The sequence below is a fragment of the Pleurodeles waltl genome, chromosome 2_2 (genome assembly GCF_031143425.1).
Source record: "Pleurodeles waltl isolate 20211129_DDA chromosome 2_2, aPleWal1.hap1.20221129, whole genome shotgun sequence".
NCBI classification, from domain to species: domain Eukaryota; kingdom Metazoa; phylum Chordata; class Amphibia; order Caudata; family Salamandridae; genus Pleurodeles; species Pleurodeles waltl.
Window position 1 is genome coordinate 1126203618 of NC_090439.1, and position 12374 is coordinate 1126215991.

General features: G+C 54.5%; 1 protein-coding gene across 6 annotated transcripts in view; it reads right to left on the bottom strand.

The window, feature by feature from the left end:
• Positions 1-12374, bottom strand: part of PLEC (plectin) — an 831873-nt gene that overhangs the window by 332344 nt on the left and 487155 nt on the right. Inside the window, exon 1 of one of the 6 annotated variants that reach the window (XM_069220971.1) lies at positions 1789-5876. The exons of the other annotated variants lie outside the window; for them this stretch is intronic. Coding sequence (XP_069077072.1) covers positions 1789-5788 — 4000 coding nt within the window. The 5' untranslated portion in view covers positions 5789-5876. Of the gene's footprint in view, positions 1-1788; positions 5877-12374 lie in introns of those variants that run through there. 6 annotated transcript variants of the gene reach the window in all.

A 12374-nucleotide genomic window follows, 5' to 3' on the forward strand; every position in this document is an offset into this window, starting at 1 on the left:
TACAGAGGCCCCCCGCATGGCCCTGGAACGGACTTCTCAGTTCCAGCTCTTCAAAGCGTGAGTGCAATAGTCACCGGGGGGAGTTTAATTTCCCCACATGTTCACCCTTTGGTGGCGTGAAGAGGCTGGATTTTAGCAAACATGATGCCAGAAGCCATCTGGCTCCTCTGGGATGAACCTTGAGATTTGGGGCTGCAGGTGATTAAATTGCATTATTTCACAGGCGGGTGCCGCGGATTTCTGACTCTAAGGGGCGCGGGGCAAACCGCCCACTGGATTCACCGGTTCCAACATCTACGTGTGAGACGGAGGGGCTGAGAGAGGTCAAGGCCTGCTGCTTAAGTCCATGCCCCAAGGGGTGTTCGGGTGGCCAATAATATGTAATAACAAAGGACCACAACCTTGTGCTGGTGTAGAAGGGGTCTGGAGTGTGTCCTGGTCACAGCCTGTAAGGCAAGGATGGGAGTGAGAGAGACGGCACGTGCAGATAGCGAGGGTGACGTCATAAGCGGTGCCCCAGGTCACCGGCGCGGTCCCCCTCTCAGCTCCCACTACGCACCGCCTCGTGGCACTATATGAGAAGCACAACCTCCACCTCTTCGCGTGGCAGTGGTCTGCACGAGTCCGCACCAAGTATCCACTCATCATTCATTTTATTCACTCAAGTAATTCATTCCTCTATCTGTTCTGTGGTCTACATTTCCGGGTGACTGTGCACTGCTTGCGGCGCGCTTTGGGGTAGGAAATCAATACGAACAGGGTGCTTAGAAGTGGAGAAAGCGACGACGCCCGGGGGCAGGTGGAGGTAAATAGCTGAAAGGTGGCGGCAAAGAGAGGGAAAGATACAACCCGGACAGAAAGAGACGAAAGTGGAAGGGAGGGAGGGAAGAAAGTGAAACAGAGTGTGGGGGGGCAGTGTGGGATACACAGCAGGCAAGAACACGAGAAATAGGGGGGGGAGGATGGGGAGCAGTGGTGTAACATGAGCCCCCGCGGTGCAGGGGTCCCCTGAACACAGTACCCTGGCCTGAGAGCGCCTGACAGAGTGGGGCTTAGGGAAGGGGGGGGGGGTCCATGAACTTTGCCGCCCCCTCAAGTTTCCTTAGGACACGGGGAGGGAGGGACAGACGAGACATATACAATGGGAGGGAGTAACCAGAGAAGCTGGGAGGGGCAGAGAGGGGCGGACCAGGGGCGCTTCATGAGATGTCCAGGTGGTTTGTGTCAGGCGTTGGAGACAGCCCTGAGAGGGCGGTGCAGGCGCCCCCACCCCCTTGACTCCGCCCTGCGATCCTATCACCCGTCGCTCCTCCTTCCAGTTCCCCTCTTGCCCACGGATGTCTCTTCCTTCGGCCTCGCGCCAGTCATGTCTCGCTCTTTTCTCTCTCCACAGTATTTAGGGCAGCCTCCCAGCAGTGCTACAAAGGCTTCCCCACCCCCTGCTCGAGTAGCTCAACCCAGGCAGACTAACTTTCCCAGGGCGCCGCCTCCACATCACATCTCCCTCTCGGTCTCTCTCTTTCTGTCTCTCCCCAGTAGGTTCAGATAGCCGGCAAGGCAGGAGTTAAAGGGATGCCCAACAGCTGCCTCCTCCCAATTGCCCACTCCCCCCGCCAAAGCTCCCGCCCACCGGCCCCTTCACAGCTTCCGCCATTTAAATATATCCAGGATTTGTAAAAGCGGCAAATCACCCATAAGGGTCTCAAGGCACTGAATTGTATGCACAGGGAGATTAAGTAAGAGGCGCGGTCACACCGACTCCAAGAGAACTGCATTGGTTAGACTTACCTTCCTCGGGGGAGGTGTCGGGGAGCTCCTGTGATGGCCCCTCTGCGGGCACAGACTCTGCCTGGTCCTTCTCAGGCTTCTCTTCCTGGAGGTCCTCTTGGGGCTCTTGGCCGGACACCTGGCTCTCGCCGCTCTCTGATGGGCCACTGTCCGCCATAACCACTGTCTTACTGCAGAACTCAAGTTCCACTTCTCGGATGAGGACGTGGGACTCCTGTCCTGGCCCTGAGGCCTCCCCTGCCTTGGAAGAACCAGTGGTTGAGTCCACCATGGTGGATGCCTCCAGGGCGAGGTTCCTGTTCACTTCTTGGAGGTTACCCTGGAGCGCCTGTCCTAGGATTGGAGAATCAACGTCGAGCCCCTCCATGGTTAGCACCTTAGTTGGAAGCTCAGCCTTCACTGCCTGGAAGTTCTCCTGGGAGACTTGATGGGACCCAGAGACCTCAATCATCTCTGGAGAAGGTCTCTCTGGGGACACTAAATGCACTGACTTGACCTGAACATCCTTGGGCTCCTCTTCTTGGAAGATGACTTGAAGCTCTTGAAGCCCACAAGCAAACTTGGTCGCTGGAGCATCGCTCGCGGGTTCTACAGCGCCTGTAGTCTCAGTGGGATCACTGGATTGGTCAGCTAATGGTATGTCCTTTGGATCTTCTGCCTCATGAATCGCTTCTGCCTTTGGTACATCACTGGTTGAGCCTCTTGGTACTGAATCCAACTGGATCTCGCGGAGCTCTTGTAGCGCCTCTGTCTTTGGGGTTCCGCTAGCAGAGACCAGCAAGGGCTCTTTGTGGGTTTGAATTATTACTTTTTTCTCTTCCTGGAAGTTCATCTGGGACTCTTGTGTAGATTCCCTGATCACGTCTGCCTTCGATCCATCACTGGTTGGATGCACCGTAGTCTCCATTCCAGAGGGGATGTCCTTCTGAACTTCCTGGACCTTCTCCTGAGAGACTTGTCCGCAGGTCTCCTGTGTTTCTGTGACATCACTGACTGGGGCAGATTCTTTGGTCTCCTGGTCTTCCTCGGGCTGGAGGTTCTTCTGAAGCTGTGGTTTGCTTTCAGGAGCCTCCACTGAGGTCTCTCTGCTTAAAGCCACCATTGCTACACTTTCTGGGTGAACCTCTTGACCAAGGCCTATCTGACAGTTTGCCTGTGGTGCTTGCTCTGATCCCAGAGACTCTTCCATCTTTGATGCATCTTTTGTCAGGTCCACCATTTGTAGAGTGTCCATGCATACATCATCTAACAGTGGCCTCTTAAGCTCTACCTTGAATTCCTGGCTTTTAGAAGCCTGTTGGACATCACTAGTTGGAGATGAGGACACTGCCACCATGTGCACAGACTTCACGTGGAACATGTTCATATTTGTCTGGGTGGGCTCCTGGCCTAATCTTAGTACCTCATCAGTATCTAAGACATCAGTCACTTCTGTCTTGGATGCTACCGATGTGGATACAGTTTCCATGGTGACATCTCTAGCCTTCTCTTGCTGATGATGCTGGGGATGCACTCCTACACTGCACACTTTAGACACCTGCTTGAGTTCCTGAGTCTCCACAGTCTTTGAGATACTGCTGGTTGTCTCAACTGATATGGTCTCTGTGTGCAACCATTTCACCTCCCCTTGATGGTGGACGCCTAGTTTTATGTCCTGACTCTCAGAAGACTTTGAAACATTGCTGGTAAGGCTGTCTGATGCATTTACACAGGAACTTGTCTCCATGCTGGCATTTTCCAACCCTTGTTTTGCAGAGATATCATTTGGCCCAAGTTCCGCTGTTTGGATTCCACTGGCTTCTGGGGCACAGCTGGTGGACACCATGCTCACTTCAACCATTTCAGTCTCTGCTTTTGTGTAGTTCTCCAGTCGTTTTTTCGACTTTTGATTCTCTTTGGATTTTTGGATCACACTGGCCTTGTCCCTTGATGCGGACACCATTGGTTCTGTCACCAGGGTGACCTCTTTGGTTTCCTTGGTCTGGTTCTTGTCCTTCGATAGTTTACTTTCGTCAGCATTTAGGGCATCAGTGATTGAGCCCTTGAGAACTTGTTCCTCACACACCTTCTCCATGCAGATCTCTATCTGCTCCTTTTTCCTGCACTTCTCCTTCTGCTTTTGTTTTGAACCTTTGCTCTCATCTGCTTTTGGAACATCGCTGGGAGAATCCTTGGGTCCTTCAGTCATAGGCACCGATTCCACACGCAACTCTTCCAGTTCAGTTTTCTTGTTTTTCTTCTTCAGCTGTAGCTCCGATTCATGGGCCTCCTTAATGATTGGAGTATTTTTCTGATGCAGACCACCTAGCTCCTGTTTCTGAACACTCTTCAGTACTTCTTCACTCTTGTCCACCTTTGGGATGTCGCTGGCTGAGCCTTGGTGCTCCACGGCCATAAGCGTCGTCTCTGCGTCAGCATCTTTTCCCAACTTCTTGCGGTTCTTCTTGGACTGTTTTTTTGAACTCTGGACCTCCTCAGTCTTTGTTACAAGGCTTGTTGTCTCCTTGGATAGCCCAACCTTAGCTTCAGCCTCCCTCTGAACCTCCTTGGTGTCTTCATTTGTCACCATCTGTCTGCGATCACCAGTCGCTGGACCATCACTGGTTGGGACCTTCGATACATCGACTACAGATGCGGTCTCCACAGTTACATCTTCTATGCCTGCTTTCTTACGGTTCTTCTTCAACTGTTGTCTGGATTCTTGGATCTCTTCGGCCTTCATTGCATTGCTGGTCACTGTACCGGACAGTCCAACTGTGGTTGTCGTGGTCACTTTGGTCTCTTTGATTACCTGCTTTTGGTTCTTTACCAGTTCTTTGCTCCCGTCAGTTTTTGGAACATCGTTGACTGTGCCATTGTAGACATCAATCTCCACTTTGTTCTCTTCCTTTTCTACTTGTGTTTGGGTCTTCCTTAGAGATTGCCTTGATCCCTGGCTCTCCTCAGCCTTTGGCACATTGTTGGCCACACCTTTAGACACTTCCAAGGGGACCTCTTCTACTTCCTGCTTTTGGTGACTCCTCTGCATAGGTTTGCTCTCTTTGACCTTAGGATCTTGTTTGGAAGACCCCTTGGACGCTTCCACAGAGACCTTTTCAGTCTCCTGGTTCTTCAGCCCTTTAAGGCCTTGCCTCTCATTGGTCTTCTGAACATCGCTCGGTGGGTCTTTGAACACACCCACTGTGGAGGTGGTCTCCTCTTTACGCCGATAGTCCTGGCGCTCTGTTTTGGGCCCACGGCTCTCCATGGACATTGGTACAGTGGTGATGGCTTCTTTGGATTCTGTTGCCATGGACACTCTCTTCACATGGAATGTTTCCTCCTCTCTTGTGTGGTACTCCTGGCGCTCTTGCCTTGGTCCGCGACTCTGTACTGGCTTAGAGAGCCCAGATGCGTCTTTGGACAATGACGTCATGGATGCGACCCTCGCTTGAACCATTTCCTCATCATTTTGGAACTGTGGTCTAGAACCGCGACCCCGAGCCGGGAGGTAGGCGCTAGGGGCCTTGGACACCCCAATCATGGAGCTGGCTGCCAAGCTGAGGTCCTCCACCTCCTCTTTCCGACGATAGTCCTGGCGTTCTTGTCTAGCTCCCCAACTTTCGCTCGACTTTGGGGCGTAGCTGGTCGGGCCCTGGACCCGCTGCACGTGGGGTGGCTCGGCTGCCCGGCGTGGCACCGCAACAGGCACCTGCCGGCGCGCCCTCTGCAGGGATGCCGGCACGATCTCGGGGGGCAGGTGTAAGTACTGGCGTAGGTAGTCGATGCCCTCGTTGTTAAGGTACCAGTAGAAATGTCGCCAGACGAAGGTCTCCCGCACGTAGCCCCGCGACTTAAGCGAGCCCATGGCCCGTGCCACCTGAAGGTTGGTGACGCCTGGCACATGGGCATGAAGACTCTGAGGTCGCTGGTCCTTCTTGGCCATCATTACCCCGTCGCGGAAGAGCACCTCGTAGACCGCCCTCAGCTGGTCCAGTGGCATCAGCATGCCCGCCACCATCTTTCAGGCCTGCGCTTGGGCACCCGGTGCCCACCGGAACCCGAAAAGAAACCGCAGGGAGGAGGATCTGGCAGCTGTGCCCCTCTTCAAATAAAAAAGGCAGGCGGATCCGGCTGCTCCAGGGCGCCAACGTGTGCCAAGGTTCTGACGTTTTCAGCTCCAGGAATAAAGTGCGAGTGCGCGCGGCTGCAGGAGGGGGCCGGCCCTGGGCACGCGTGGTGCCAAGAGGGACCGGTGCCGGGAGAGGGCCTGGAGGCCGGTGCCGGGAGAGGGGCTGAGGGCCTGGAGGCCGGTGCCAGGAGAGGGCCTGGAGGCCGGTGCCAGGAGAGGGCCTGGAGGCCGGTGCCAGGAGAGGGGCTGGAGGCCGGTGCCGGGAGAGGGGCTGGAGGCCGGTGCCGGGAGAGGGCCTGGAGGCCGGTGCCGGGAGAGGGCCTGGAGGCCGGTGCCAGGAGAGGGGCTGGAGGCCGGTGCCAGGAGAGGGGCTGGAGGCCGGTGCCAGGAGAGGGGCTGAGGGCCTGGAGGCCGGTGCCAGGAGATGGGCTGGAGGCCGGTGCCAGGAGAGGGGCTGGAAGCCGGTGCCGGGTGCCTTGAACAGCTGTCAGCCAGGGAGGGCTGGGGCGGGGTCAGGCGTCCGGGTGCAGGGGAGCCGGTTCCGGTGCCAAGCAGTCGCCGGTGAAGTGCCGGGAAGGGCGGGCAGACGCACATGGAGCAGATATGCCCAGCCCAAGACAGAGTGAGAGGCGCAGTCACATCTGCACACACGCCCCAGAAGGAGACGGGGAGGGAAGTGGGCAGGGCCGGCCGAGGGGAGGGCAGGGCCGGCCTCACTCCTAACCTCCAGCACTGATTCAGGCTCGCTGCTGCCGGCGCCGGGCCCATTCATTCCGGGCCAGCCCCGAGAGCATGGGGAGACTTGGGGCGGGTGAGGGGGCGAACCTGCTCCTGTCACTCTCAGCTGTGGGGTGGGAGGAGAATGGACGGGGCGGATTTACTGTGGAAGAGGTGGTCTGACAGGACCTCTGTGGGTCCTAGTTCCGAGTGCGGCAACAGGACGCGGCGTGTGATCTTGGGCGAGTCATACAATGCCGGTGGGATTACATTTTGATTGAGTGCCTTCTTAGCGACACTCTTGATTGTGGGCACATTTCACACTGGGCACTGCGCTCACGTGGCTCAGTGGATATAGTTTTTGTGAGCCTCCCACAAGTCTGCACGCTCCGCGCCATGTGGTCTGAGGCAAGACGTTAGTCATACCAGTGGGCTTTAGTTGTTGTGTGTGTACGTTGTTAGGAGACTGCCAGACATGAGCTGTGGGTGATCTTGGGCGAAGGATTACTTCTATTCCAGCAGGCTCGTACGGCCTGCACCGCCGATGAGTACATTATAAAGAACCTGCTTCGGTGCGCTATGAGCGGTGGTCAGGTCTGCTAGAAAGGTGTTCCTGACTGCCCACTTGGAGCAGAATGCGGTCGAGGCTCTCTCGTGGCATTCCTATAGGGCACGTTTGCAACGGTATAGACTCTGCGTGGTCTGGGCCGGGCGTTCCTGCACAACCCCGGCTGCATGTTTTAACACAGGATTGAAAGAGCGCATGCGCATACCGCACAGAAGGTGGTCCCCTTGTGCCTGCATGGAGGGCGCACTGACCTTTTGAAAGTTTGCCAAGGCATATTCTCGGCTTGTAGTTGCCCAGGTCTGCCCCGATGGCACCAGAAGAGAAGGCTGGCTTTTCCCATGGGTGAGGGGTGCCCAGGGCACCGACTTTGAGAGGGGCACGCAGGAGCTGTCTGCATGAAAGTACTGCAGACAGCAGCGCCCTCTCATTGGACTTCAATGATTCAGACTGAACTGCTTTGAAAACTTTTTAACTCGAAGCAGGTGCCGCTTATACCCGATTAACCGTCTTCAACCCCCCTCGGTGCAGGGGTACTGGCATGAGGGCAGTGTGCCCAGTGCTGTGACACGGCAGGCCATGGACGTGCTCGTCTCAGCCTCGGGCCCTTCACATGCCGTTCTTGTACTCTCCAGCAGGGGTCGCCCTTGTACCCACAGGCGCATCATCAGCTCTCCTACAAGCGGATGTAGCCGGGATTAGATTCTGCCCGGAGCCTATGGACTGTGTAGACACATGGGGGGGGGGGGGGTCATTCTACCGACCTTGAACTTTGCCCTTTCGTGCTCGTGTGAGAAGTGCACGATGCTGGTAAAGGGATCCGGGCGCCCTGAAGCAGGCGAGCAGCTGCGTTCCTTGAAGGCTGCAGAGAGAATTCCAAGCACCCACCCGCCCTGGGACAAGGCGGTGGTCCTCTGACGCTGGCACGTGTGGGATACGGTAGGGAAGGGGGGCCTGTCCCACAAGGCCTAGAGAGCAGGGGGAGGCCACAGGGCGCTAGAGGGGCTGTGGCATTGAAGGGCCTGCCCTAGGCTGCAGACGGGGGCAGGATCTGGGGCAAATGGGGAGACTTGCAGGGTGGCCAGGGGGTGCAGGAGGCGTGCTCCTGAAGTATAACCCGCAGCCAGGTGCTTCCGCTCTGCCACCCCAGCAGCAAGCCCCTGCACGGCTCCCTTCCTGGGCACGGAGCATGGCAGGGCCCCGCCTGCGACAAGTCATTCCCCGGGGGCAGGGAAGCCCCACCCTGCAATCTCCCAGGTATGCAAGACGAGACTTCTGGGGTCACCGGGGCGGAAAGCGCACCTGGAAGAGGCTCGCAGGCCTTAGGGCAGCTCGTGGGGAACAGGTATGGAGTTAAGAGACAGAGTGGGGGAGGGGAGGGCAGATTTTCTCCACCCCCCGCCCCCCGTGCTCATAATGTGGCAAAGGTATCCAGAACGAGCCCTAAGGCCTTCCTGGATAGCCCCCAACACACATACTTCAGTCCCTACATAAGTGGTCGGCTGGCGAGAATACAGACCCTCCAATGCGAACAGCACAGCGGCACCCAACATTCACTACAATGCGTGCTCTAAAATGGAGCTGCACGCTTCCAAGTGCACGGCCTCAGGATGAAACACCAGTGTAGATGTGTGTCTCTCCCAAGTGTCTCAGTGACAAACAGCGCAGCAGCACCCGAGACCCACGTTCAATAGCAAACCCCCTACAAGTTAAGTCAAAGTCAAATACCCCCTCCCCCGCCCCCAATCAGTGAGCCTAGGCGCTTTATGGGCACAGCAGCACCGCCGCCCTGGTCAGTGCGCTCCGAGGCAGGCAGCGAACACTATGGAGATGTGCTAACAACGGTTCGGTATCTCGCAGCATGGAGTCCCGGCGCATGCTTCTGTTGAGGAACAGCAGTGGGCAGCAGCTCAGGGGGGAGCATTGCACCTTCCAGCACAGCCCAAGAATACACCGGACGCAGCATCGCTCGATTCCCAGTCCATGGAGCTAAGGACCGCCAGGACCCCATCCCCTAACATGACCTCTCGTGTGACAAACAGCGAGAGCGAGATCCCTACCGCAAACTCACGTCCAAACAGTACTGGGAGCCGTCACACTTACTGGAGAGTGGGGGCTGCGACAAACGGCACGGCAACTCCCGGCAACCACCAGAAAAATGCTCCAAAAGCGAACAACATAGTTCACAGTCACAAACAGCACAGAGGCACCCGATGTTCTTCGACTTGGGAACCATTGGATACAGCCTGCCGGAAGCACCCATCACTTACCGTCAGCTCTCAGTGAGAAAAAGCATGGGTCTAGAACAGGGGGTCGTCAAACTTGGGGGGCACCAGGCATTGGCCAAAATAAACATTATGCAGATAACAGTGCTTTGTTTTAAGCAGAAAAACATTTATGACATTTTTAAAAAGGTAACAAAACGTAACTGGAATGTTTAAACAAGTCTAGAAATACTTAAACCTTGCCAAATTAAAAGAATATTTGTGAAAAATTCGGAGGCGGCCTAATTTTTTTTCACCACTTTGGGGGTGGGGGGGCTCTGTTTTAAAAGTTTTGAAAACCACTGGAGCAAGGCCTCACTGAAAAACAGCACAGCAGCCTCCCGGAAGCAGCCATTCCATAGCACCAACTCCAAGGGGCCATCCCTGCGCGTCAGACACAAGGCCGTAATAAACAGCCCAGCAGCACAGCCAGTTCCCACAGCAGGTACCCTAGGCGACAGCAGCCTCCCGGAAGCAGCCATTCCATAGCACAGGCTCTCAGTGACAAACAGCAGAGCAGGACCGCATGCCAGGTATCCCCTGGGCAGACCCTCTCTGAGGAACCCGCGCACCCCAGCAGCGCCCTTCCGTTACCAGCCGCACCCCACGCCCCCGGCGGAGCTGGAGAACAAGCCGGGAAAGTGAATGTGCGACAGGTGTCTCAGGTAAGCACACCTGCGTGCCCCGGGGGCAGGGACAGGTTCTGCGTCTCCGTATCATAACGGAACTGAAAGGAGGGCACTGTCAGTGCTAAAGGGAGTGTGCGAGCGCACACGAGCGGAGACGCTTCAAGGCACTTGGGCAAAGTGGGCTCTTGTGCAGTCTGGCCCTCATCACTTTGAGTAATTCTTAAACAGGCTGATTTAAATAGATTTTCCTTTAATTTATTTTTAATATGGGTGATGTGTGAGTGTCTAGTACAAACATTTTGCAGAGAAATACTGTGTTTCTTATTTCAAACAACATCCACAAAAAAGTTCTTTTGAGCTCAAAACAGGACCTCACAGATGAGAAACGGGGGGGGGGGGGGTCACGGAGATTGCAGTAATGTCAGCGAGCTGCTCCTGTGGAACAAACATTGACAACACACCTCACTACATTGATGTAAACAGGTGTATTTTTTGGACAGTGACCTGGCCAAAGAAGGCATGAAAGAGCCCAATATGGATTACAAGAGCAAAGCTGCTCTGAACAGCGGCCCCCAAACTACTTTGGGCCCAGGTCCCCCAAAATCCTTGAGATATCCCTGCACAGGAGAGTGCCGCCGTGCAAAAGTGTAATTCGCACCCCCGGCCGAGAGAGGCCTGACGGAAGCCTGGCACGTCACAGTTTACAAGGAGTTTACACTGGGGGGGGAGAGGATGGTCGCCCCCTCCTTTTCTTCCTGTCCCCGCCACCCCTAGGTAACGTGAACTACGAGTACCGGCATGCCCTGCGAGGCTAGCTGAAAGGACAAAGGTGCCTGGAGGGAGAGGCGGGCGAGCCAACAGATGAACAGGTAGCGCTCTTAGAGCCCGTGCACGAGCCGACCCATGAACGCGTTCGTCATGCATCTCATGCAAACATTATGCAAAATATAATAACCTCTCTTTTAAAAAAAGGTGGATTTCTTTCACATGCGGAAGTGTATCCTGTTAGTATATTATATCACTGCAATGAGAGGCACTTATTGAAAGGGACAGTTTTTAAACAGGAACTACGAAACATTCCTGCCCTGGTGGCAACGGCATTAGCAGACTGGGTGTCAGATGTCACGCACCCTGTGAGTGGCCTAGATTCCCATTATAGATGGAGCAACACTATAGGCTATTAAATCAACCCCAAGGCGTTTGTAGGGCAGCATTCTGCTCTCATTCGTGATAATGAAGAAAAGGAGGCCTGGAAAAAAGAACTGTCGAGGATCAGACAATTTGTGGGATGGGTAGCCAGGACTGATCACAAGTTTTCTTGTTTAACATTATGCAATTCAGCCACTAGATGGGTATTCATTTCCCTCTGCGGTTTTACTTTGTTGGAGCATGAGCGTAGATGGTGCGTGGCAGACAGAAGCCACATGAAAGCTCAGGTCTTTTAGGCGCAAGGTTCCAAAAGGACCTTGAGCTAAGCCAAAGTCGGGCATCTGGCTCGAAATTTCAGTGGCTCATCCATCTCCATTTTAAGTTGTGTGACCACAGTTTTTATACAACTTGCTGGGCAAGGCAGTTGCTAAAACAGTATAATAACTAGCAAAACAAACTCTTCCTCTATTAAGACAATTGCTAAAAACCTATTTTTAGGGTCGAGTGCACAAGCGCACCATCCCTGTTGTAATCACTCTTTGGGCTTTTATCTACGCCCATGTCACGCCTGTCACTCTCATTGGTTCGTGGGCTTGCCTTTTAAGATCCGCTTGATTTCATTAGTGAAAGGCATGCATACGTCATGCCTTTTCCGGTGTTTAGCCCTCCTCTAGCGCACCGGCCAACTAATGAAAACTTACAAAGCTCCATGTTTTCAGCATGGTTTCCGGACTACTTTATCTTTTTATTTTTCACGCATCGCGATTGTGCTGCATTTTACATAGCGCAATCACGCTCGTTTGTTTTCTTCCAATTCGTGAGGCAAGAAAAGTCCAGTTAGGAGTTTACAACGCTAATAGCTCTAACTCGAGCAAATGCGAGACGCATTGCCAAGGCTTGTTTTAAATTGTAATCTCTGTTTCGTTTCCTTGAGCTTTTACTCTTCCTGCGTTGCTTCTGCACACCAAGATGCTTAAGCTAGCATCTGTGCTCTCCAAGTTAACCCAACATAATACAGTGGTCAGCCATCACTCGTTAGGGCCGGAGGCAACAGATCAACAATGCAGGTTTGTACTCTAGGTCCAGAGCCTTCCTTTATTGCTAAAGCATGGATATGTGCCCGTGACGAGCAGCACAGCTGTTTGTCACGG